General features: G+C 40.9%; 2 protein-coding genes across 6 annotated transcripts; both read right to left on the bottom strand.

Annotated features, from left to right (window-relative positions):
• Nucleotides 1–404: 404 nt before the first annotated feature.
• Nucleotides 405–20236, bottom strand: CASP2 (caspase 2). 2 transcript variants are annotated; one of them, XR_003924370.2, is made up of 11 exons: nucleotides 19761–20236; nucleotides 13165–13332; nucleotides 12034–12109; nucleotides 10459–10553; nucleotides 8771–8947; nucleotides 7451–7579; nucleotides 6902–6992; nucleotides 6726–6787; nucleotides 3011–3160; nucleotides 2807–2916; nucleotides 2329–2428 (listed from the first exon to the last, which is right to left on the bottom strand). XR_003924370.2 is itself a non-coding variant. In XM_030020680.2 (10 exons), the coding sequence occupies exons 1-10, from the start codon at nucleotides 19908–19910 to the stop codon at nucleotides 2294–2296; spliced, it is 1281 nt and encodes a 426-aa protein (XP_029876540.1). In that variant the 5' UTR covers nucleotides 19911–20231; the 3' UTR covers nucleotides 405–2293. The 2 variants fall into 2 exon arrangements, 1 of the variants encoding a protein (XP_029876540.1); XM_030020680.2 differs by lacking the exon at nucleotides 6726–6787 and having other exon boundaries at nucleotides 405–2428; nucleotides 19761–20231.
• A 216-nt stretch (nucleotides 20237–20452) lies between these two features.
• On the bottom strand, nucleotides 20453–26360 carry TMEM139 (transmembrane protein 139). Of its 4 annotated transcripts, XM_030020691.2 has the most exons (4): nucleotides 25832–26355; nucleotides 25082–25153; nucleotides 24499–24807; nucleotides 20453–23149 (listed from the first exon to the last, which is right to left on the bottom strand). In XM_030020691.2, the coding sequence occupies exons 3-4, from the start codon at nucleotides 24744–24746 to the stop codon at nucleotides 22741–22743; spliced, it is 657 nt and encodes a 218-aa protein (XP_029876551.1). In that variant the 5' UTR covers nucleotides 24747–24807; nucleotides 25082–25153; nucleotides 25832–26355; the 3' UTR covers nucleotides 20453–22740. The 4 variants fall into 4 exon arrangements, with proteins under 4 accessions (XP_029876551.1, XP_029876553.1, XP_029876552.1 ...); XM_030020693.2 differs by lacking the exon at nucleotides 25082–25153 and having other exon boundaries at nucleotides 26241–26360; XM_030020692.2 differs by lacking the exon at nucleotides 25082–25153.
• Between the last annotated feature and the right edge of the window lie 203 nt (nucleotides 26361–26563).

Here is a 26563-nt window from a genome sequence, read left to right as displayed (position 1 = left end):
CCAGGGTCTTTCCTCCAGCTGGTATATTCACCTTCCTTCTGGGCCCTTCCTCCTTGCAAGACTCCTTTTTTTCAGGAATGCTTCATTTTGGCACCAAGTCTTCCTTCAAGAACACCAAGCCCACAATTTTCCCAATCTAAATACTTTATATGCTGAAACACACCACCACCCTCCTACTTGGTGGTTCTGCCTCATATCTCTTTATTAATGCATTAACTTTTGTTTAGCCCAGTTGTTACCAAAATTTACAAGCAGCCCATACTGCTTGCAGCTAGCAAGTAGGAGGCTTCTGCCTGAGAGTTCAGAAGTGCCTCTGGGAGGTACTACCTCAAGAAATTACACTAAATTCTCTTTATATAGAAGCTCCATTGGTGTAACTCTCCAAATGGAAGATACTGCACAGATTAATCAAACAAGAATTCTTTATTTTGATTCCTCAAGGCAGTAAAATACAAGTATACAAAAAGAATATACAAAAGTGGCAGTGATAATGCAACTTGATGTAATCCTACACACATCTAATCCATCAGAGTGGATTACTTCATCAATATACATATCTGTAAAATATTGCACCATTTCAAAGAGGGACCACTCAGGAAGAAAGTGTTTATACTCCAGGGAGGTACAACAGCCCCTAAACTGGTATCTTACACTTCAGAGTAAGGCACCAATTGGCAAGTATGATCCTTGTTCTGTTTATCACGTTGTGTGTAAGGTAAGTGCAAGACACGTATTAATGCTGCACCATTGTCAGCTGGAGGAAACACAGCCTTCATTTCCCTAGGCAGAACAATAAAAAAAGCACATGCCTAATTTTCCAGCCTCCCTCCATATCTCTTTGTGCTTCCTATTCATAATTCTATCCTGAAAAAATATTTTAAAAGCCACACTTACATAAAAAGAGTAAGCCAGGAACTATGCCAACTTCCTGCTACAAAATGGAGAAGATTGAGACTTCTTCACTACAAGTGAACAGACCATAGTCCATACGTAACCCAGTATATCAAGATTTAGGCTTTACCACAAAAAGAGAACAACGCCTGTCTCCCATGTCACATCAAATAGGAGTAACTGCAACAGGACACAAGCAAGAGACAAATTACAGCATGAAGACACTATGTAGGAAATTTCCAAAAGAAGTGATGGATTATGCCACATCATTTCTTATTGACCAGTTGAAATGACACTTTGCAAACAATATTAGCTGAACAAATAGGTTTAAACGATCATGGCTGAAGAAAGAAAACTCACGTAACAGGGTAATAATGTGAAACTCTTCCCTCATTTAAAAGGGAAACACTGCAGTGATAAATAATCCAAGCAACACGCTTAGACTGTAAAGAGCTGCCTTGAATATTTTTGTTAATTAAACAAAAGACAAAAGATCCTTCTGTACAAGGCTGTAGGGTTTCAGGGATTCAGTTGTACAGTACAATTTATAGACTCCTGAGAAGCTGGTGGATTGAATGCTATGCCTGTTGTGACACACAGGTACTATGGCAAACAAATTCCTCAAAAGTAATATTCTATGCAGTTGTTCACTCTTGGGACTAAGAGGAGCTAATCTAGAATTTCTAGATTCAAAATTATTTCTGGGGCAGTTTATGGAGGCTTATTTGTCTGTATGAGAAATCCTGGATCTCTGTTTGTTTTGTTGATAACCTGGGATGTCTTGTAGTTCTCTTGATAACTTGGCTACAGAAGGAATGTGCAAAAACAGACTTTTAAGTGATCAAGACGGATAAGAAAGTGCCAAGTTCTGAAAACTATAACCTTCCAATTTAGAGAGGGGAAGGATTCTCCTTCACAAGGAAGCCCTTTTCTAATGTGCACTGGAGCTGACTCCTGCATGAAGAACCAGGCAGAAAGTACTTAATTTTAAAATACAAGCATAAGATAAGTAGCATCGTATGAGTAATCTTCCCTTCAGAAAGGCTTAACTTTAAAAAAAAAAAATATATATGAATAGTCTGTTTCCCTTTTCACATTCACTTTGCTCCTTCCAAAGGATGTTCGCACTTCTTCCCAGTTCCAGTGCTGATCTTCTTTCCATCAATTTCTATACACATGGAATAAATCAGGATATTAGAATTTTAAACCCTGAACTGAATCAGATTAGAAAAAGAGTTGCCAGATTATTTTAGAAAAAGACATCAAGAATTGGATTGGCCAGATATAAACAAGCATTCCTTGCTTGTGCATCTGATGTCACAGCCCATAAAAATGAAAACATAGACACCCATACTCAAAGTCCAGCTTTGGCAGTATCTGTCTTCCAACAGAGTTGGCAGGGTTATTTTCCTGGCAGATAGCCAGGAAACAGGTAAAGGTCCCGACAGAGCGTGCTACAATATTCTGACATTTCCTTGCAGCGGTGAAATTCTGTGCCTGGGGCATAACCTTCTCGTTGCTTGATTTGCCTATTCACCTAGATGTGAGATTAAAAAAAAATAAAGTGACTGGAAGAATTAAGAAGACAGAAGGAAAATGTCATTGCTTTCTGTACTCATAGATTATTCTGTTTAAAAAAGTAAAAAAAGTAATTCTTGGCAAGCCAGATTAATTCTTCTCTTAAGTTCACCATGTGACTGCACAAGCGAAATGGAAGGAGTCAAAGAAACAGCATTTTTACTTTGGTTAAACTGCTGTGGAACTGTATATATATATAAAAATGGGAAAAGAAATAATAATTTTGCTATAAACAAGGCAAGAACAATTGCTTTAATAGTAGATTAATCCTAGCAATTTGAAGCACTGGAAGGCTCTACAGAAACTAGGTAAGTGTGGGAAAGACACTCCAGCTCACCTTCACCAACATGTCAGCCACATGAGTGTCTCGGGAGTCCTCTGCAAACACAGAGGTGAGAGCCTCAATATACCAGGATCCACGCTTGGTGTTTCGCATGGCTGCAGTGCCTGAGAAGAAAGTGTGTATTATGATGAAGTTTCTGGGGAACAGAGACACATAAAACCTCCTTATGCCCTAACAATTAGGGCCTTTCCCCAGTACCTTTCAGACAAGCATATCCACAGATCATATCAGAGCATGTAGGCAGACGCAGCTTGAGATTTTCTTCCTTGTTTGCATCACTTTCCTCACAGCCTGGGGAATCTGACCATTCTTTCCCATCTCTTTGATCCACTCCCCGGTCTGTCTCATCTGGGAGGGGGCAATAAACAAGGAGGGGGAGAAGGAGGGGGAAAAAAAAAAAAAAAAAAAAAAAAGAGAGAAGAAATTATCCTGAATTACTGGATGTAATTTTCCTGTACTTCCTTAGTTTTGGGCTCTGGTCAGCAATGCCAGAACTGCTGTCAAGCAGAAAGCTTTTGCATGAACTTTAAGCTTTTTCAGCTGTTTCTAAAACTCATCTGAAAGTTCTTCTGCACAAACTAATGCAGATACCAACAAGCACTGAACTTGCTCAACCTAACGTGACTGTTAGTCCGCCTGCCGACTGATTTTCTCCCCTCTCCTTTCCTATATCCCATTTTCTCCCCATCTCCTTTCCAGATCATGGGATAACCAGAAAGCAAAGAAGTTACTGATAGTTCTTCATCATGCATGGAAGGATTTGATGCCTAGCCCTAAAAGTTTCTATTTTCCACTTTTACCAACCTTAGAAATGTCCAAAAATGTCTAGTCCAGTTTGGAATACTAACTACCTACTTATTGCAGAACTCAAATGAGAGCCATAATTTTATTTGCTAAGCTCTACCTCCAAGACATCACGAAAACATGGACAAAATATATGACCTAGTTCTAAATCCTGATTATAGTATCACTTGTTTCAATCAAAAGCATAAATTGTGCAATAGTAAAATACAAAATAATTTGACCCCAAACACAAGAGAGAGAAGTCCAGTACATAGAGTTTAGTTTAAAACCTGGAGAACATTTAATGTCCTTTCCAGGATTCATTAGTATGTATTATGACAAGTGTAGATATTCTCAACTGGTTGTTCACATGATGCAGAGCTTCCATTGTAATCTAGACTAACTCCTTAGTGGTAATAACTTTAATAGTCCAGCTATGCTGTATAAAAAATAAAACTACGTTTTACAGGTTTTCTATATAATTTTGCCCTTTTGTTCTTTTGTTTTAAGATGAGAATCTACTATGCTACTTACTTCCTAACAGCATGGGTCAGATTCTAGTCTTAGAGGGCATAAGCGTCCACTTCACTTCAGGGGCCTTCTTGTTATGATGGCTCTAGGTTTTTGTTGCCAGGTTGTGGCTAAGAAATGTATTTGGATTTCTAACATTTTTACAGGCAGTGGCACTGGTGGCATCTCATAATTATGCACAGGAAATGGTCAGTTCATAAGTCAGCAACGTTGTTGTTTTCCTCCAAAATGCAAGCAGCAGTGGGAGGGATGTGATTATCTGACAGGCTAGATATAGCCTATAATTAAGGCTCCATAGCTTAAAATTTCATCATTACTTCCATCAAGTTCCTTCATCATCTCTTTAAGGTAGCAATGCAATTTTTTCCATTTTTAACCACACTTTTTTCATGTCCGTTATCACACTTCTCCAAATCCTTTTAGTTCTCTATCTTCCTAAAAATTTAGTGTACCATTCACAGCGTATGTTATTTCAGACACGACTCAGGTAATTTTCCAGTCAAGCTGTATTATTCACAATGTCATCATCCATAACGTATAAAGTCAAAACCTTTTTGATTAAAGCTTCAGAATTAGGTGTCTTCCTCATGGATTTGTCTTCAAACACCATTTCAGTCAACTTACCTACATAACTAACAAGTGTAAAGCACTAACCCTATCAGGATATTCCTCTGCATACTTAACCTCTAATTTATATCACCAATAACTGCCACCCAGATTGATCCAATCTGTTTAAATTTTACTGAAGCTCCCAGATAGCTGTTTTCCCAATTGATTTAAATAACTGCTAACTACCTATTTGTCATTATTTACCACAGTTCTTCACTTTTCTGGATCAACTACTATATTAACCACAGATGTTAAGCAGCTTCAAAGTCTCATTTTATGTCATAGTGAAATCTGACTATTTGTCTTTTCCCATTGCTTTCTGTTGCCACTGGTTTTTGATCCATGACTGTAAGTGGACTACTTCAATTCCTTAGTAGACTCCTGCCAAAGGCCCTTTGGAAGTAAACTGTACCAACTCTTCTTTATCTACATTTTTTAATGTGTCATTAATAGAAGATAGATAAGGCCGATTACATAAACTTAGGGAAAAAATAACCTATGCGTTTCTCATTTTGTTTCAACTGGCTCCAGCAAACTTGCATGGCATAGAGAGATTGACTACTAATCTCAAGTTGTCCACACTATTTATACAGTCTTTTAAATGCTGCTTTTGAAAAAAATTTGTATTGGCTAGTCTAACCTTTGAATGTTAACATGAAAAGGTACACATTTTGGTTCACAGCTCAATTACTTTGTAACTAGCTTTCCCCTCCAACTATTAATCAAGGTTTAAAAGAGAGGTTAAAAAAAAGCAGGTTTTTTGCTTTTTTTTTAAATTGAAGAAAGATTTTTCCCTTTCAGTTGCTCAAGTCTCAATCCTTTGCCTATTGCAGTATCCCAGTTCTACAGCATTTTGCATAGCGAGCTTACCACTCTTTCTTAACTGAAACCTTATTGGGAAGGCGAAGCCTGATTTGTTGACGTGAACAGACCCATTATGGTAACATTAGTGTCAAATAAACCTAATTACCTAATTAGGTCAGCTCCAAATTCTGGCTTATTACACTTATTTATTTCCACACTGAGTCTGCATATTCATGTTTGTTCAAGAGTATCCAAAGGTTCAATAACATAAGGAAAGCAATCACATTCAATTCATATTGTAAACATGCATGTTAGAATATTTCCAAATGCTTAGAAGGATCAAATATTTGTGATTGCCAAAATACTTCATGTAGACTTTAGGTTCTTTTCTGCATTGGGATTAAAAATGAGTAGGTAACAGGTGAATGAAACATCTTCTTGGCTAGAGGACAAACTACAAAGCTCTGCTAAAAATGAAAAAGAAATTGCAAGGAACAAGGGAAAAGAACGGGAAAAGGCACACACGCTCAAAAAACTTCTCTATTGCATGGGAAAAAACCAAAGCTTTCTAAGACAGAACTTCTCTTTGGAGTATCTGCAGTTTCACAGCAATCCCAAAAAGTCCAAACACTTTAAGGAAAAATTTGGTCACTAGCAGATCTGAAAGGTAGTTAGTTACAGACATGTGTTTAGCTACAAAAGGAGAGAAAACGAAAAGCAGAATTTAAAAAAAAAAAAAAGGAACAGAAAGAGTGGAAAAAGAACAAGTCTATGACAATCAAGAAAAGAATTCTGTACAATAGTATGTAAGAATTCTATAATAGTATGTGGAAAAGGATGTAAGGAAAGGTCATTTGAAGGTTGAAAACAGGATAGGGTAAAGGAAAAAAAAAAGAAAAAAAAAAGACTCAGAGCCAACTTCGATAGCTCAAGAGATGACAACACAAGAGACACAACACATCCAGGATCAAGAGAAAGACAGGACCTCAGGCAAGACTCCAGTGCTAGTGTACCACTCCATGCTGTGCTGCAATTTGATGCACCGTATGCCCCACTCCCCCTACTGCAGGCACGGCAAGAGAAAGCCTCAATATATGAGTGGGATATGATAGAGCTTCGTATCACTAAGGTGCTCTGGGGTCTGCAAGTCAATGCACACGCCTCATGCAGAGCAAAAGACACTTACAGAGCAACAGATGCAGTGGCAGCAGCAGGGCAGAGGGAGGTGAATATGGGTCCCACTTACACCTGAGAGAAGCAAAGAGGAGAGTTGACAGCAAGTTGAATGTGAGGGTGTGTATGTGTGTAAAATGAGCCTTAATGGCATGCCAAATACATGGCTTTTAGTATTTGGGTACTCACCTCCCCGGCAGGCCTGAATAAAGAACATTTTGGGCTTATTCTGGAGATTTGGACAGTTTGCATTATCAAAGAGCCGGAAAGCCTCCTGCAACTGAGAGAAGAAAGATGATAAATATTCTTCACTGCAGCCTTCTGTGAGTCAAACCCAGTCTCATCTTGCTTCCCTGTATTTTGGTTATTACTCTCCAGTCTTGATATTTTCTCCTTTATGTCCAAACTCACTATGTGACAAACACATCCCTTTCCCACCCTCTCCCCCAGCTCCTACTAGTTCGAGTTCATGCACTCTACCTAGTAATTGTACATGAAGGAGAATGAAATAACTTCTCCTACTTACCCTATTTCTATGCCATTCTTTACCTTACAGACCTCTCACAGACAGCCCCCTGCCTTTTTCTCCCCACAAGCCCTTATTTTCTCCTTTTCAAAAAATGTGAATCCTCAGTCTCCCATCACTTCACTTTTTTTTTTTAAACATTTTTTTTCCTCTTTCTATCGTTACTTTCCAAGACTTAACCTAAAACAACATATCAGGACACAGCAATATACCTGCAGTAGTTTGCCATCACTGCCATAAACCCCACCCTCCACACCGTGGGAAAGTAAAGCTACAATGCAGGAATCCACATCCCGATGATCTGGCAGCTTAGAGAATCTCTCCAATGAATTCTGCATCTCCTGGAAGAGAGAAAAAAACCAATGTTTAATGCTTTCCACACTTGCACAGGGAAAGTGAGTCAATATACAGGGAAAAATACAAATTGTCCTCCTGTTATGAAATAAACCCTACATACCTCAAATTTACAGGATAAAAGACATGTGTTCCATAAAAAAACAGCAAAATGTTCTTGTTCTTTTATGTAATATTCAGTCCTAAGTATAACACTGTGAAGTAGGAAACACTTGGGCCAAAGGGGGATGCAGCAAGTATCTGAATTGGTACATATGGATTCAATACAGGAGAAACCAACTGATATTTTATAGAGGTTTTACACTGACACTTGAGTCTGGCTGGGATTTTGGAGCAACTTAACAGACACATACTCTGGTATTTCAGGCATTCAAACACTAGTGATCAAAACACAATAACAATTTAAAGTGGAAAACTTTAGGAATTCTGACAACATGGCAGGTGCAAAAGTCTTATTATAATGTTGCAAAAGCTGCCTTCTTGAATAAAATGCTCTTTAACAGGTTCTGTACCACTTGGTTTCATAGGGATTTAAAAGGACTAAGAATAAATGAGGCTGGAGAAGGCAGCAATTGCATTCCTAGGGAAAGAGAGTGACTTGATTCAGTCAGTCAAGGAACATTACCAATTTTCCTAAGTGAACCACAGCCACTTCTCTAGCAAAGCAAAGACTGAAAGAGTGGTATTTAACTGCATAGATACTAGAAGACTGATAAATAGGATGGCAATTGACTCAATCAGTGAAAGGACATGAAAACATCACTTACACTTGCAAAGACTAGGTCAAATATTTGCAAAGTTTAACTTTTAGGATAGCAGAACACTGGAAAAGTCTATCTAGAGTAAACTGGAGACTTATTTGTGGTTTTAACACACATGCCAGATGTGGCCTAGAAATTCTTGCTCCTTGCACTACAGTCAGACTAGAGTAGTATCTCTTGTGGTCCTTCATGACCCTACTTTCCATCCTTAAGTCCTCTGCCTTCCAAGCTTCTTCATATTTGTCAGCATGTGAGCAGACATCATGCCATTTAGGCTTATTTTCTATGCATAAGTGACCACTCACATCTTCCTGTTCAAGCTTAGTTATACCAAAGGGAACCTCTTAAGATATTTATGTAACAGTTACAAACTCTCATCCATACTGGTTGTGAAGTACTGGGATCCATCCCCCTTACCTGTGCAGTTTGATCATGAAAGACAGTCACTTGGTACCCAAGATGCTTAAAAAGCATCTCCAGGGAAGTACAGTCCACATCTCCCCCTGCACGATACTCCAAGTCCTTCTCACTGCTGAAATGGATGTTGCTGAGAATAAGTGCTAAGCCTCGGGGCTCTGATATCAGTTTATATGCCTGAGAAGAAGATTTAAAATTGGTAAATTTAGACTACACAAAGAAATAATAGTGTTAAAGTAGAACAGCAACGCCTGCCTACTAACTTGATATGATACGCAGGATTTCTTGATTGAGAAGGCACAAAACCAGCAGAGGTCAAAGTTGTGATTTTTTTTTTTTTTTTAAATAAATAAAACAAATGTTTGTATTGCAAAAGGTCCAAGGACAACTGTATTTGCAAGCCTCCACAACTGATGATCCTACAACACTACTATTAAGATGTTATACTAGCTTGGTTTATTTCTCATTTTAAAAGAAACACAGCTTATCCATTTCAAACTGTGAATTAGGTCTTGCTAACTTTTCTCCCCTTCCCCACCCTCACCCCAGCATGGCCCCGTATATTTCCACCATCCCCATCAAAGGCCTTAGGACAGCACTATGTAAAATTTGGCTAACATTTCTTAATTGCTGTTGGAAGCAAACAGAGACGTAAAATAGCATGTAAGTTGAATTGTAACAGCAAAGAACTGTCAGTCACTAACCCTGAAAGTTATGTGGCTGGCAAAAAAGGCTAACGGAAAGAACTAATTTAAAAGGGGTGTCTTCAAATTTAATTCCCTCTCTGCCCCTCCCACTGTAAGAACAACAAATGAATAGTAAATCAGTTACTAACACTCCTGTAAATTGGAAGTGAAATTTAATAAGGAGCATATCAAATCAGGTGTATCCAGCCACAGATGTAAAAGGAGCCAAGTCAAGCTCACACTGATGCTGCTTAATTAGGTCTCCCCAATAGACAGTTAATAAAAAAAAAAAAAAAAAAATGTTTTGCTGAACACAGAGCCTGTGACAGAAGTGTTAAGTGTTAGCACATTGTGTAACCCTCGTAAAGTGTCTGCCTCATTATATGAAATGATTTTTTTCCTTAAGCCACCCCACCACAATCTATGCTTTAAATCAAGCATAAACAAAAAGTAATTAGACTACCTACGTAACTTCAAATGCTGCAGAAGATTAGAAATTCAGGTTGTTCTACCCAGTACTACCCAGCACAGAATCCTAATCTGGTTCTTGAGCCTGAAGAGAGTCTTCCAGGTACAGCTGGCAATTAAAACAGCCAAGACTGTGACTACTAGTTGAAACACAGTTCTAGTACCTTACAGTCATTTGCAGGGTGTGTCATCACACAGAAGGAGACGAGGATGCAGACAAATAAATATGAGGCAGTAATACTGACAGCTTACACAGAGCAACAGAACAGAAGGCATTTCATGAAGCTCTTCAAGAGGCAGGGATTTGTACAGAGTTACAGAACTTCTCAGAATTTCTGGATGCTTGTAAACGAAACTACGTCAAATCAAACATGACTGGTAACACCTTTCAGTTACACAAATAGCACAACACTGATTTGTACCCCAATAAAGCACGTGTTTCGAAGCAGTTTTAAGTAGCATGTGTTCAGCTAATATATCCAAACTCCTCACATCTTTCACATCTTAAGGAGATTTTCTCTGTCAACTACTTACCAAGTGCCGATGATCATGATAAAATTCAGGAGTGCAGTACTTCACTGGAGGAATCGGGGGACCATCTCCATTATCCAGGGAATGTTCCATTGGTTCTGTGCAAAACAAACATATCAATAATAAGAAGAAATTAATTCCAACTACAAAGCCTCTGCATTAAGGTAGTAACTTGCAAATTCTGAACTATGTGGTCTTAGGCATATTCCTGTATTATACTATTCATACCTCTAAAAATTTTGCTTGATCAGGGACTACAGACACACAATGAAACATAGCAGAAAAAAATGAAAGTACTGGAATGGTATGCTTATTTTTTTATAATTTTAATTGGCAACTTTCTTTTTTGTCTTCTATGTGGGTTAGCCTTATCTAAGGCCTAGTAAATTTGGTTCTAGAGAGTATGAAAACAGAATTCTCATCTAAAATTAGAGCCATGTGCTTTCTGTCATTTTGTACAGTATGTTATTGCTTTCACAGTTAGGCAGACAAACCATTGCTAGAAATATTCAAACAGAATGGTGCTTTTCCTTTCATAAAAGGCCTCCCGTGCTCACTGGATACAATTATTTATTTTTTGCTGAACACATGCATAAGTGATCAAACTAGACGTTTCTAACTTCCATAAAGTGCAATGCCCTTTTTTGTTTATCTGCCTCTGAACAACCCTTTCCTCAATAACAGCAGATGAGAGGAATGATAATCAACTATTTGCCATTTGCAGACAGACACTCACTCCCCTGTCCTGAAGAAACGGAGCTAATGACATTCATGATATCCTCTGAAATCCTTTTTCGGCCTTTTGAGGGATGGCTCTCCTGGTTGGAGGAACATACGCTCTAAAAAACCAAAACCAACCCAACCCTAAAACCTTTGCACCTAAGTTAAAAAGCCCTTCAAAATCTAGACACTTGTTCTTTAACACCAGAGAGAGAGAGCGCCTAGTAACCAGCACACAGTTAAAGCTGTGGTTAGGGAACAGGAGTACTCCAGGCATTACCAGAGGCAACATAAAGACTAGCAAGGAGATTCACTCCAACAACTAGTTCCCTGATTTAAGTCACAAATGCCTGCTAAAGAAAAGCTGATTTGCTGCACTCGACAGAAGCTATACAAATCTGTGTTGGGCCCATGTAATGTATATAAGGCCTTGTACTTAAACTTACTTGCTAAGAAGGAAGTCTAAGTTAAGGAATACTGCCCCAAATCAGTATCTTTTCACAGCTCTAGTTCAACTGAACTCTATTACAAATCTTAAAGAAGAAAATCTTTGAAACATCTAAAATTTTACTGACATGTAGTGTTTAAGCAACAAAATTTCCTGTAAGAATAAATGAAGCTGACTAGAAACTGATTGGGTTCTCTCTTCCAGTATGCTATTTCACTTTTATTTTCTAGCCTAATTCTGCCTCTTGCATCTGATCATAATATAGTCAGTTCACTGTCGAGGTTTGTATTCCTGGGATGAGCAAAGTGGTGGCAAGCTTATTGCTAGAATTGAATTAAGAGAGTATTAAGAAATTAGAAGCAACCAACCAGATAGCCAATCAAGTATTCACAATGTCACGTGTGACTCACCAACCCAGCGCGGTCTCTTTGAATTGGATGACTCACTGGCAGAGACTGGAAGATTTGATCCATAACAGTGTTCAAGCTACAAGACATCCAATAAATCCACGAAAAAGAGTAGCATAAACCAGTTATTTTTTTTCTCTACAGTATAAGCCTGTAGGTGTCATGGTACAAAGATACATGCATTTACATACACATATATGTGACTTAAAAAAATAACGTTATGGTTCACATCCAAATGAAACATCATGACAAGATAGCAGCAGCATTTTCTGTCAATGCAAAATTCCTTCCCTTCTTTGCTCATCTCTTCTTCTACCCAAATCCCCAGTTTGGAAACCTTACACTGAAGTCATCACATCCTCCTCATTTTTGCCAAAAATTGATTTGTCCAGTGACTCCTATCTTTCTGTTTGCTTTCAAGATGTCATTGTTTCTATAGTAAAGCACAACTGAAAACAAAAAAGTGGAAAGGGTAGTCTAATAAATCCTACATTTTAATAAGGGAACATCTCTCCTCAAAAATATCTGGCCTTCCTTCCTTTGTATAAAATACGTTTACTGCCAATCTCCATCCTTGTCAATGCACTAAGAATATTGAATCTTTGCTAAATTCTTCTTCTAGTCCAACGCTAACAACTGCAGATAGTAAAAAGGTAAAAATACAAATAACAAAATAAAGAAAGAAAAGTCTCTCTCTCCTCAACAGACTCACAAGGTTTCCTCTGAACATCAGGAAACACACTTTTACTGTGAGGGTGATGACCGAGCACTGGAGGAGGCTGCCCAGAGAGTTTGCGGAGTCTCCATCCTTGGAGATTTTCAAAAGCTGTCTGGACATGGCCCTGGGCAACCTGCTCAAGGTGATACTGCTTGAGCAGAGGGTTTGGACCAGATGACCTCCAAACGTCCCTTCCAACCTCTACCATCTTGTGACCCTGTGTGAAAATTCTCTTCTTCCCAAATTCCTTCCCCTCTGCTTTTACTAAAGCTACTACAAGTTTCAATTTGCAACAAACCCCCATCCTGTCCTTTATAAACAATTTTTCTTTTTTCCCATTTCAAAAAAGATCACTTCGTGCCCAAATCCAATGTGAAATGCAGTCCATCCATCTTATTTTTTTAAAACTGTTGTACCCTTGCAATCCCATGGCTCAGGTTGGATGTTGTCTTCAAGATCATTGCCTCCAGATGCTGTTGTTTCGTTTCTCGTAAAGCTTCACAGAAGGCTGAGAAGGCATTAGGGCCTCTCTTGGGCAGCAAATTGAGGAATTCCACATTTTGGCTGAAGCTCCCAGACTTGGCCTAGATCCAGAGAAAAAACAAAATCCATACTCAAAGTAACACCCCAACACAATTAATTTCCAATGAATCTTCAGAACAACTACATTTTTTTTACTTCATGTAAATGTTTCATCATTGTGCTTAGCTGTGCTAGATCCATTTTTACAGCTTTTGCTAATTGATTTCGCTCCCATTCCTCTGTTCCTATTAGCTCAAGGGGGAGAGTATATGACAACACAGCAAGCCAACAATTCACCTATCACCACATACAGTAATACACCTTCTTCTCTCTAAACTTTTACTTCCAGTTACTGTTGGAATAGTATCTGCTTCCCCTCACTGAATACATGAATTCCAGAACATGCTTCCACTACTGCCCAATAGTTTGTAGTCTCATGTAGTGATACGCAAATCCCTCAGACAGCATTAAGTAAAATACTTATTATACACAATCAATTCCGAAAAGATACTACATATGTATAGACTGTAACATTTAAACCAATGAAGCAACATACAGTAGTATATGAGAAAAAGTAACAATCAAAAATGAAATTTATGTATCTGTGAAACATTCTCAAGAAGTTCTAATTGTTAGAATATTAACAGGGCATTTGCCAACAAATTGTATAATTTATACAATAGTAGCCTTCCCTGAAATTGAAAACAACCAACAAATCAGGTACTAAAATACTGGGTATCAAAAATAAATTTTATCAATTCCATGGAATTCATCTATATTTTTTGAATTACCACTTAGATCTAAGATGTCTTCTTTTGGTGGATGATAAGAAATGGTTGGCAAGTTACACAGAATCAAGGCCTAACTAACACTATGCTTGCAATCACAGGAAAATCAGAAAAAAAGCCTCAAGTCACATGTGTAAATCCTCTGCTACAGGAGATTTACATCAGGTTTCTTTTATAATATTTATCAAGCTTGGTGTTAAAAGTAGTTTGGCTTTTGTCCCATCACACTGTTTGGAAGAATACTGCAAAATCTTGTTGATCCAATGCTTATGAACCTATTCTGAAATTTCAGAATAGGTTCATTCATGACTGACTAACAGCATTTATTTTTGTATCAACAATGTCCCTTGACTTCAGTGTTCTCCTGTCCTTTCCCTTATTTATCAAACTTCTTTCTATAAATCGGTCTCAATTTGCTACAGTAAACAAGCCACTTTCTCTCAGCCTCCTCATAAGTGGCCTCTTCCCCTTGACAATGCAAGTAGCCTTTCCTACTCCCTCAGAAACCTCAACTTTCAGAGCACTGTTGACTGGAAGTGCATACAGTAATATCTCACCTGTGCCTCTCCAGAAGTATGAAAATACCTTCCCCTTTCTCCTGGTGACACTCCTCCATTAGTCCATAGAAGATAACCAGCTCCATATACTTGTATCTTGCTGTAAGCCCACTGAATTTTATTTTACCTAATAAAGTAATTGACAGTTGATATTCTGAAGTACCTATTAATTGTTTCCTCCTTTCTAGCAGACCTGCAGCTGTCTATGACAAGCTTAGGATCATTAATCTTCTTCACTTTATGTCTTCATAGTCTACGATTCTAAACTATAAATCATAATTAAGAACACAAGCTGACCTCAAGAATTGGATCTTAAGTTTTACTGAAAAGTTAGGAAATTTCCATAATGTTCATATTCTGCACTTTGTATCCACAGCAGTCAGCTTTTGGCAGACTTCTTCCTTAATGCTTCCTTAAATACCCAAAGTGCTGTACCTCCTTATGTAACTTCCACATCAACACCACATTTAGGTTATACTAAATAATGTTCAGCAAACATTCAGAAGTAAAACTTTCGTAAGGCAGACTTCTTCCACTTTATTTTCTAATACATCCTTAATTTATTTTTTTACCCTCACAGATGAGTTTGATAATCTGCATAAGAGGAACTGGTTGCACGATAAACTGAATTCCTGTCAAAATCCCATAGTATTAGTCTTCTTATTGAGCCTGAATATACATGCAGAATCTGTGGAGAGAGCATATATACTTGACAAACATCCTAATCAAATATATGTCACTTTTTCAAAGCCAGTGATCCCCTCATTACTGTCTAGTGATCAACACAGAGCATTTAAATCTCTTTATCTATACAATCTGATAGTCTTCAATTACAGTACAGAGTATTCAACTTGTTTAAAAAGCAAAAGAAAGCTCTTGCTATCAGATCTGCAATTTTGAAGGTCCATCCCAGAGCTCTGGAAGAACATCTGATGCTCTGACAAGAAGGCATTAATGAAATGGATTTTGGACTTCATCTTAAAAACAGCTGTTTCCACTGTCCCACTTTATTTCCACTATAATTTTTGCTCTGTGTTTAAAATCCCTCCCTTCTAGGCCTTCATCTAGATAATTATATTTACATCATCTTCGCTACACAGGAAACACAAATTTTTTTTGTCTTTATTCTTTCTTAGAACTCTATAACGGAAAAAACCTCAAATTGCTTAGTATCTTTCTGAATGACCCAATTTAAATTCATTCCTGTCAATTCCTACTCTGTCTCCCCACTTTGGGCAAAGGAAACTGCTCCTATTTATTAACTCTTCTCCAGTGTACACCTATAAACTCTCTACTCACTCTTCATATTCCTTGTGAGCTCTTCATCCAGCTCAACCACCTTTGTCTTCAGTTGCTCTTCCTGCAATGTCCTCCACTCCCACCTTTTTCTTACTTGTGGTAAAGTTTCAGTACTGGTTTAGCATCTCACACTCGAAGAAATTTCATCCTTCCTTCATCACCCTGAGCTCCTCGGTTTATTTCACTTTCCTTAGATTACAAAAGCTTATTTAAGTGAAGTGCCCTATTTCCAGAACCATTTTTCTGTTTAAATAAAACCAACAGGACCAGTATAATTGTTGTGTTTTTAAGACAAGATGATTTAAAACATAACTATTTCTCCAGATCTTGATTTCCTGACTTTTTGGGGGAGCAGGGGGATATATAGAACCAGTCAGTTACAATATCCGGGAAAATCTACATTCTATCATCAGACACAGTGGCATTTGTCTCCTCCTATTTCCACTAAGGTACCTGATGATTAGCGTCACAATACATTTTCAAGGGTAGGCTACCTAACAGCCCTCCTAAGACCTTTGTTCACATTTGAGCAGAGAGTGGAAGACTATTACAAATTCACAGACCTACTATAGGAAAATAAAAGCTAAGACAAAGTGGTTTTGACTCAAGTGATTTTTTTCTTTATGCACGTTACTTTTTGTTTATCCACAGCACTGTTATGATTAGTACTATCCTGCAAACATTCCCTTCATTTCCATCCTTCTAGTACAAAGCATACTTTGCAGTACTACTGTTCCAGTTGTGAATGCTTTCCTCCTACCCCTGCCATATTTGTATTTTTGCTGCAATTTCCAGATTCATATCCTGCAACAGTAGTTCAAGTCACTTTGTTCTCTTGCTCGGGCTGCTATTGCTCTTTACATACAATTAAGCTCTTAGTTATGTGTGTATGTTGTATTAGGCACTATTTTTCCACTAAGCTATTACTATTTACCTGACTTATCCATCATAACACCTTTCTCCTTACTGATAATCCATTACTAAGTGTTGTTGCATCTCCTTCTACCCAATTACACCCAGAGGGGAAGATTCCCTTAGTCGTCCCCTCCTCTGTCTCAGTTTAATACTTCTTAACTACAGCAGCATTTTGCCAAAAAGACCATTTTCTCTGGCATTATGCTACCTTTGAGAGGACTTCTTTTTTTTCCTTCTCCTTTTCTTCCCCTCCTCCTTCAATGACTAACTGCAGGCCAGCAACTGAACATCCCTACTAACCACCCATACTTCAGCAGTGTCGCTGTTTAACCCCCATGGGCTGCTAAGCCCCACACAGCTGCTCACTCACTCCCTCCCCAGCAGGATGGTGGGGAGAATCAAAAGGGTAAAAGCAAAAAAACTCATAGGTTGAGATAAAGGCAGTTTAATAGGTAAAGCAAAAGCTGCACACGTAAGCAAAGCAAAACAAAGAATTAATTCACCACTTCCCATTGGCAGGCGCGTGTCCAGCCATCTCCAGGAAAGCAGGGCTCCATCATACGTAACGGTAACTTGGGAAGACAAAATACTCTAACTCTGAACATCCCTCCCTTCCTTCTTCTTCCCCCAGCTTTATATGCTGAGCATGACATCCTATGGTCTGGAATATCCTTTTGGACAGCTGGGGTCAGCTGTCCCAGCTGTGTCCCCTCCCAAATTCTTGTGTCCCCCCAGCCTCCTCGCTGGTGGGGTGGGGTGAGAAGCAAAAAAGCCCTTGGCTCTGGGTAAGCACTGCTCAGCAGTAACTGAAACATCCCTGTGTTATCAACACTGTTTTCAGCACAAATCCAAAACACAGCAACATACTAGCTACTATGAAGAAATTAACTCTATCCCAGCCAAAACCAGTACACTCAGTTCTTGATGCATTCTCTGACTTTCACTGTCTTTCTGTATCTTTGTCCTCTTTCACTAGGGATTGGAGCTATTTCAGGTAAGACTGCCCGCATCTCCCACAACTTAGCACAGGTATCCTTGACAGGTCCCATGAGGAATTTCACATTATCTTTGACATACAATGAGTCAAAATTCATTAGGAAGTTACTTCTTCATTGCTTTCTGCCCTGGTTTTGGCTGGGATAGAGTTAATTTTCTTTTTAGTAGCTGGCATAGTGTTATGTTTTGAATTTAGTATGAGAATAATGTTGATAACCCACTGATGTTTTCAGTCGTTGCTAAACAGTGTTTATACTAAGTCAAGGATTTTTCAGCTTCTCATGCCCAGCCAGCAAGAAGGCTGGAGGGGCACAAGAAGTTGGGAGGGGACACAGCCAGCGCAGCTGACCCAAACTGGCCAAAGGAGTATTCCATACCATGTGATGTCATGCCCAGTATATAAACTGGGGGGAGTTGGCTTGTGGGGGGATCGCTGCTCAGGAACTGACTGGGCATCAGTCAGCAAGTGGTGAGCAATTGCATTGTGCATCACTTGTTTTGTATATTCCAATCCTTTTATTATTGTTATTGTCATTTTATTATTATTATTATTATCATTATTATCTTCTTCCTTTCTGTCCTATTAAACTGTTCTTATCTCAACCCACGAGTTTTACTTCTTTTCCCGATTCTCTCCCCCATCCCATTGGGTGGGTAGGGAGTGAGCGAGCAGCTGCGTGGTGCTTAGTTGCTGGCTGGGGTTAAACCACAACATTTTCAAAAACCTTATCAGTCTTAGGTTCATACCTTCTGCACTGGTACCCAGTAAATAGCTCATAATTCTCTTTTTCAGCATGTGTTCTTGTGACAGGACCATCAACTTTACTAAGGGACTAAGAAGTCCCTCAATTGCTTACTTGAGTCCCGAGATGCACTGGACATGCACCATCAGTCACTTCCTTCCCAGTTTGCTTTCTCTTTGAAGACCTGTATCTCCATCCTGCACAGTCTTCAGTGCATTACCATATATCTGGGAGCAATCCCAAGCTATTTCCAATGACTTCTCTTCATAGTACCCACTGCTCAGGAAAAGTAACAAGAACCTGCAAACAGCGTTTGTCATCCGAGAGTAAGTCTTGGATCACGTAAGGTTCTTCATGCAATTTACCAAAACACATATGAAGTACAAATTCTTTCAGTGAAAGGTGCCACGACAAGCTGGTTTACAATATATTCATTAACTTACTTTCACGGTATTCTTTTGGAAATAGGTATTATTCCTGCTTCTACAAATGGAAAAACAGAGAGGCACAAAATGACAACAAAGGACTGGAAGACACCACCTGCCTCACGAAGCGCAGCCTGCCACGACTATGTACCAGCACGTGAGCCAAGGACTTAGTAAATCTCAGACAAAACCTGTATTGCCAAAAGCAGCTTGCAGTCCTCCTGCCTGTTGCAAGCAAACCCTGTTCGCCCAATGTAATCCCATTAAAACGTGCAGGTAACACGCAGTCTTATGAGGAGCGGCTGAGGGAGCTGGGGCGGTTTAGTCTGGAGAAGAGGAGGCTGAGGGGAGACCTTATCACCCTCTACAACTACCTGAAGGGGGGTTGTAGTGAGGTGGGTGCTGGTCTCTTCTGTCAGGTGGCTGGAGATAAGACGAGAGGAAATGGCCTCAAGTTGCGGCAAGGGAGGTCTAGGTTGGATATTAGGAAAAATTTCTTTACGGAGAGGGTTGTTGGACATTGGAATAGGCTGCCCAGGGAAGCGGTTGAGTCACCATCCCTGCAGGTATTCAAAAAGCAAGCAGACGGGGTACTCCATAACGTGGTTTAGTGGGCACGGATGATGGTTGGGCTCGATGATCTTGAAGGTCTTTTCCAACCTAAATGATTCTACGGGTTTTACCGTGCTGCCACCGCCAGGAGCGACACTGAGCTCAGCCAGAAAGCAAGTGCCGTCGCGTATGACCCGCACACCCGCACCGCGTACCTGTATGGTCTCCACCATCTCCGCGGTGACGACGTCCTTCTCTATCATGTGCTCCAGCAACTCCTTTAAAACCAGCTGCTTTGCCAGCGCCACCCGGTTCTTCTTCAGCGCCTCCTGGTGACACCGCTGCATGCCGCACGCCACCAGCATCCCGGCAGGAGAGGGGACACCGCGACCCAACTCGGCGCCCAGCGCCGCCCCGACCCCTCCCGGCGTTCTCCTCAGGAGGAAGCGGGCCGACCCCGCGGGCGGCCGCCTCCGCGGGCGGCCGCCGCCGCCTGGCAACGGGCGGAAGAGGCTTCCGCCGCCCGCCCCAGCGGGGACCGGCGGCGAAGGGCGTGCTCCGCGCCACCCCCGGCTGCCGAGGCCGCGGCGGGAGGCCCGCTGCAGGCCGCCGTGCGCTCTCCCCGGACCAGCTCCCGCCGAACGGGCGGACCGCCTTCTTCCTCCCGGCGGCCCCAGCGACTCAAACAGCGAGGGCCGCTTCCTCCCTAAAAAGAAAAAAAACAAACCACAACCAACCAAGCCGTGTCCCGTCGTGCGCATGCGCAGGCACGCCTTTCCCCACCCTCTCCGCCGTACGGGTTCGCGCCTCTGCGCGCCGAGGCGTCTGCCGCGGGGTGTGTGTGTGGGGAGCGGGGGTTTATACGGTTATAGTCTTTCACGTCAGAGTAACGGGAGCGGTTCCACGCGCACGTAGGGTTAGCGGGTACGCAGGTTTCCTCACAAACACACCGGTTCTGGGCTTATTTTTTTTATTTTCAGAGTTTTTGTGAGGTGCGTTTCACGGCCGGTGCGTTCCGGCTGGCGGGGGCTGAAGTTAAAAAAGGGCCGAAGTGGGTGTTCGGTGATGGGAAGGGAGGGAGCGGGACGGGACGGGCGGAGCTCGCGTGAAATGGAGAGGGAAAAGGCAGCGAGCACCCTCTGGGCAGAAGGAGGCCCGCAGCTCTCCTCACGCAGGGTTCTTCCTCGGTGCGCTGGGGTTTTCGCCCGCTAAAACTTAACACAAGTCCAAAGGCTTGAATAACCCTTACGGGGTGCTGCAGGCGAAATCCTAGCCATCGCACCTGGTGACGTTTTTCGTCTTTTTTTTTTTTTTATCTGTGCCGGTCACCTGAATTTCTTCCCGGGTCCTGGCAGTTCGGTGCGCTCAAAAAGGTCCTGGTTTGCCCAGTTTAGACCCAAAGCTTCTATTCCTGTGTGGTATACCTGCACTCCTTTTTACTGTGGTTTGTTCTTTTGTGTTTGCAGACACAGGAGGGAAGTGCAAGAAGTGATTGCCACTAAAGAAATCCCATTGCCTCTATCAGCAAATTCATCTCTCATAATACTTTTATGATAGAGATATCATAGCTGCTTCATCGTTAATGATACTAAAGTGATTCAGCTGTAGATTTAGAAATGGAACGCCTTTCCTTTTTCTAAGCCAAGATTATCAAGTAAGCAGAACACAAGCAAAAGCACGGCTTTGTGGAGTGTTTCTTTGGGGAGAAAAAACTAGTGATGCCACCAGGTATTTTTAATGCAGTCCCGTTTATTTATAAACAACATAAAAGGTCTTTTTTTTTATTTGAACTATAAAGAATCAAACAGAAATAATTTATTTGCTTCTAGCCTATGGTTTGACGGTTCCTCGTAGGAATTAAAGATGACGCAGTCGTATGAGACAAGGCTGTGATGATTGCTGCTCTCCTTCATAAGGAGATTCGGACCACCGTATTTCTTTTTTTATTTTATTTGGACATTCACCAGACATGAATGTCTCTTTGCATACAGCAGACCACTTTAATGCTGCAGAGCCTATCAGCTTAACTCACCCATTTTAAATGACCACACAGCATCACTGATCAGTGATCAGTAGAGATAGAACCTGCCTGCAGCCTAGAGCTGTCATGTTGATGAATGCAATATGGCTCAGGACTGTGATTCTCAGGTGCCCTCCATTGCAGCTGTGGCCTTGTCAGACAGAGTGGCCCTTTCCAGAGTCCAGAGAGAAGCCCCCATGCACAGCGTTGCTACGGAGAACTGGAGAACTCACCAGGATGACAATAACGTATCTCAAGCCATCAATGCTTGGGGATGTAGTACAGCAGAGAAATACACCCTCCTTTAGAGCTCCGCAGACTGGCAGTCCAGGCAGAGGATACATATACGTGTATGTGTTCCACTGCCGGACTCTCTTGTGGGAGAAAAACTGCTATTATCTCCCTCTTGTCCACCACTGCAGGCTTTGTGGGATGAGAACCTTGTGAACAATAGAAGTCGTTTCATGGTGCCATGCTTGCCATCAGCTTTTCAACCCCAAGTGACAGGTATCAGGTGGTGCCAGCTTCCAGATGAAGACAGCCACCCTCCCCTCAGTTACACTGTGGTGCGGCACAGCTGAAGATGCGGAGCAAGTGCAGCAGAGGGGTAGCAACAAACAGCGCAGACCATAAATTTGTGTTGCTGCAAAACAGCAACTCAGGGAACTGCAGCCTCAGTCTCTCTATAGGGATTTTAGGGTGGCTGAAGTTTGCACAGCTCTCAACCATACTGCTGTTTGTAATGCACAGGCAGAACCTACTTAGTGCTGTTTCTGTTCCTCCCCTTTCCCAGGCAGCTTCTCCTGGCTGCTTCCTACAGTCCTTCTTCAGAGGTCCTTTGGCAACTTTGTCTCTTCTCATGATTCACTCTCCACCCCCATAAAGGTGTATCTCCAGTTGGAGAATTGTTGCCATATATAGCACAACTTTCCTCACAGTGGTTTTATGCATCTGCCAAGAAAAAGCATTGTGGTATTGCATTGATTTATATTTTGTGCAAAAAGATTCTAGTGACTTCAGAAGCTGTGTCTGTAGTTCAGCTCTGGTTCAAAGAATGGTGGGACAAACTTTTACAGTTTCAGGCATGAAAAATCTCAGCTCTTTCACCTTCCCTCTAAGGAGCATCCTGTACTGGGGTGAGGATTTGGTTCTGCATTCATGGAAGGTGAAATTAATCATAATACGGAGGGCTGGAAAGCCTCTTCAAAGACCTCATCATTGATGGCACTCTCATAAGCAGGTGGTGGAGTGAGTGGCTCCAGTGGCTCAAGCCTGTCCTCAAAACCTTTCACTTCATGGATGTCCGAAACGAACCGCTGCAGTCTTGGGGGCAGCACCAGCTGCAGCTGCATCCTGGAGCCTGTGTCCGTCTCAGAGGTGTGCCTTGTGTCTGCTGCCACCGACACCCTGAGAGCCTCCACCATAATCTCTTCTTGGGCAGATGATTCAATAACTACGTTGTAAGGAGGCGGCTCATTCAGCGGTGAGGGCACTAAGCCTGGATTGGATGCAATTGTCCATATTGCTGGAACCGACATGGTCATCACCTCCTCATAGGTGGGTGCTTCATAGGCAGCATTCACCCTATGCGTGAAGAGAGGAATGGCCGTTACACTGGTTATTTTACTGCTTGGTTTATGGAGAGGCAGGTGGTCCGGATAATGTACTATAGGGACCATGCTACAATCGGTAGGTGGGACTGAGACAGGGTGTCTCACGTGGTGTTACTGTATGTGATATTCTGCCACTGGATGAGCTCACTTGTCCACCAACTTAATGTCTTGCTTCCTGGCCTAGAGAATGGCTCATCTGACCATTTTCTCAGAGCAAACAGAATAAGTGAAGAAACCCACACTGTTCACATTCAGCTAGGCTTAGCTTAATGTCCCTCATTTAAAATCTCCTACCAGTTAAAATTTATTACTAATAATTACTAACTACTAATTATTTCTTGGAATAAAACAGGACCTTACTTTTTTAATACATTAGCTCAATATTCATCTGTTTTTAAGAAGCGGAGAAAATCAAGTATTTTCATTTAGTTTAAACAAGGACTAACTAGTCTGTAAAAGAGTATCTGCAGAGAAAAATGTTACTTTAGAAACATTTTCCTTTTTAGGTCATATTCTTAAATAAACAGATACTAATTTTCTTCTAGTATGCCCCCAAGCTAGCAAAGCCCAATATAGACTTCTTTTTATGTACTCTTTCTGAAAATAAACACATAATTACATTTTTGCCTTCCTTCAAAACCTGTATTTGAGAATGTCAAGTCATTTATGGGTGTGGATAATGATTATCTGGATTATACAGACAAGGAAGCAAAGATACAAATGAAGTTAAACTTTTCAACTACAGTAGGCAAATTGGGGTTAAATTAGGTGATGCTGAGAAACTGCAAATGTACATGTAGCCAAAAAGATGTGGGAATGTTCAGAGCCTCTTAAAATCAGGGTTTATTAGTGTCAAGTTGGGTTTTTAAGGCTGGAAACACACCCAGTTACAGGTTCCTTTTAAAAAGTTTGCCGAGGAACAGTTGCTCTGGAGATAAGGTTTATAGAGATAAACCCAGCTAAGATTCAGTATTGCTTCAGCTTTTTTTCTTTTTCCGTGTCTGACTCATTGTTTGGCAAGACCGGATTACTCAAAGAAAAATAAAGCTGGGCCTGGATCTGTTTAACCGTGGAAGTTGTTAGTGTATCAGTTCCTGGGGGCAAGAAATTATATATTGGACGGGATACACAGGACATGAGTGGCATAGACATTTGCAACCTCCACCTGAAGAATGAAGGAAAACAACCTAAAAAGAACTTTTGCCTCCTGGAATGGGGTCTGTGTTTGGTGCCCTAGGGGAAGGGCAGCAAAACAATATGTAAAATGGCCCTGACTGAGGAGAGAGAGTTAAAGTAAAGAATAATCATGTTGCTGCTTACCCTGCTTGGCTTTGCCTGTTTGGAGGTATCTCATTTGTGTCATGTCGGTGCTGATTCCTCAGGTAACACTCGACAAACACACTCAGCAAATAGCCGATCAGACACACTCCCCCTACCCCTAGGAAGAAATAGCCTACTGGGTTGATGTTAGATGAAATGGCCAGCATGGTGACCCCAATGAGAAGAGCAGCAGTGAAAAGAAGCAACAAGGCTTGGCGGATGTTTTTCCAGTGTGTCTCCAACCACATGGTTGTATAGATGGTGGTAGCAGACAGTTGAGAACAGATGAGCAGTTATGGGGACAGACATCTGTGGGAGACAGAATAGTTTTTTCAATGTGAAACATGAGCATACAAAGACGTTATCAGTATCATGACCAAAATAAGAAAGTACATACTCAAGTACATGCCATAATGAGAACATGCAGCTATGCACATATCTAATAAGCCTGGGAAATCTGTGCATGAATGCATGCCAATGTAAATGTACTAGAATTTCCTATGTGAATGCATATTGAATAATGGGAACGCTTGGGCACCCAGTTGCAAGACATAAAATGCATAAATAGACCATCAGCACTTACTGCCAGGCTCATCCAAAAAGGTCTAGCTTCTTAATAGAACTCAGAGCAGTCTAGGATGCAGATTTGAGGTTACTACGAAAGTGAAACACGGAATAACTTTAAAGGTTAATTCTAGGACATTTGTACATTGCATAATGAACATTCAGATACTAGTTCAGATCCCGGAAGAAAAGTAGCGTTATTAATGGGGCTGTCTGCCCCAGTAAATTGAGAGTCTAACTTCAGTGTAGCGTTATAGCAATAACATTACTTTAAGTTCTAGATATAGCTGGGGTATGTCTGTTCCTGCAAAATGTAGGCGTGTGTTTGAATATTTGCCTATATCCTCAGTTCTTTTTCTGTTGATGTGCTTTTTTCCATCATTCTCAAACACAAGAGCCCCTCCTGTCCCCCATTCCAAATCCCATCTCCGTGAAAGAGACAGCAGTTGTCACTGTGTGCAGTCAATATGGAATGAATGCCAGGGATCTGTGGTATTCAAGAATACCATAATTAAAGAGTCATCTTGCATATACTAACCTACATATATCCCACTGTTTTGACGAAGACCCCTTTGAAGGAAAAAAGCATGACACAGTGGACATATTTTTTATGAATATGCATCTCCAAACAAATACAGTTTTATATAGTTTCATGTTACATTGTGTGCTTTTGCACACTAAATGCGTTCCCTTGTTACAGCAAAAATAGTTACATGTATATATACAAATGCCAGAAGAACAAACACATTCTTTTTCAGCATATACTTACCAGAGAGGTTTCGGTAGGTAGGAGCAGTCATGTTTTAACTTCTCTCTTCATCACAAGGAAAATTGCACACGCTCTTTTGTCCCTGCTCCTTCACCTTCTGAACTGAGGATGGGACACCAGTAAAAATTCTCCCTTCCTCCTTTTGAGTTTCCTTGTAGGCAGACAACAGATTTTTTTCGAAACTAAAAGCCAGGAACTAGTGAATATGGGAAGGTAGCAAATGATGGGAAGATCCTGTTGTACAATTTTGCATGGGAAACTGGAACCTTATTTTTCCAGGTTTGGAATCCAAAGCAATTTCTAGACGATCGCGTACCTTCTACTCTTTTGCAGCTCTTCTAGGTCTGTCCCACAAAAGCAGGAAACTCATTAGGAAAGAAGGCGGAGTGAGCAGTGGGGGAGTGCTTACCTGTGTCGGATCTGTTTGGTCTGCTTTACTTCAGTGAGAGAAACTGCCCTGAAAATTATGTTCTCCCCTCCACGTAGCAGAGGAGTCTTGATCTCTGCCTCACAAAGCAGGAAGGACTGCTGGCCCAGCCCACATCACATGGCCCACACGTAAATCTATTTATGAATTCTATAAAATGTAAATCTATACATTTTTCTATCCTGATTGGGTGCTGTTTGTTTGTCCAATGTTGTTTTATGCCCTCTTTGATTTTACAAAAAAAAGGAAAGGAGACAATGGGTTATTATTTCACAGAGGGCTGAGTTAAAATCCTTTTTACTCCC

Source organism: Aquila chrysaetos, chromosome 7, assembly GCF_900496995.4.
Source record: "Aquila chrysaetos chrysaetos chromosome 7, bAquChr1.4, whole genome shotgun sequence".
Lineage (NCBI taxonomy): Eukaryota > Metazoa > Chordata > Aves > Accipitriformes > Accipitridae > Aquila > Aquila chrysaetos.
Note: the sequence above shows the minus strand (reverse complement) of the source record. Positions and strands in the feature narration are given on the sequence as shown.

Bases quoted from the DNA above. Each gene is read 5' to 3' on its own strand.
- TMEM139 (XM_030020693.2), bottom strand. From the start codon at position 24,746: ATGTGGTTGGAGACACACTGGAAAAACATCCGCCAAGCCTTGTTGCTT. The intron at 23,150-24,498 runs GTAAGCAGCAAC...CTTCACGCATAG, and splicing joins AACAGGCAAAGCCAAGCAGG to GGTGAATGCTGCCTATGAAG.
- CASP2 (XM_030020680.2), bottom strand. From the start codon at position 19,910: ATGCTGGTGGCGTGCGGCATGCAGCGGTGTCACCAGGAGGCGCTGAAG. The intron at 10,554-12,033 runs GTGAGTCACACG...TGTTTTGCACAG, and splicing joins AAAGAGACCGCGCTGGGTTG to AACCAATGGAACATTCCCTG. The intron at 7,580-8,770 runs GTAAGGGGGATG...TCTCTCTTCCAG, and splicing joins TTCATGATCAAACTGCACAG to GAGATGCAGAATTCATTGGA.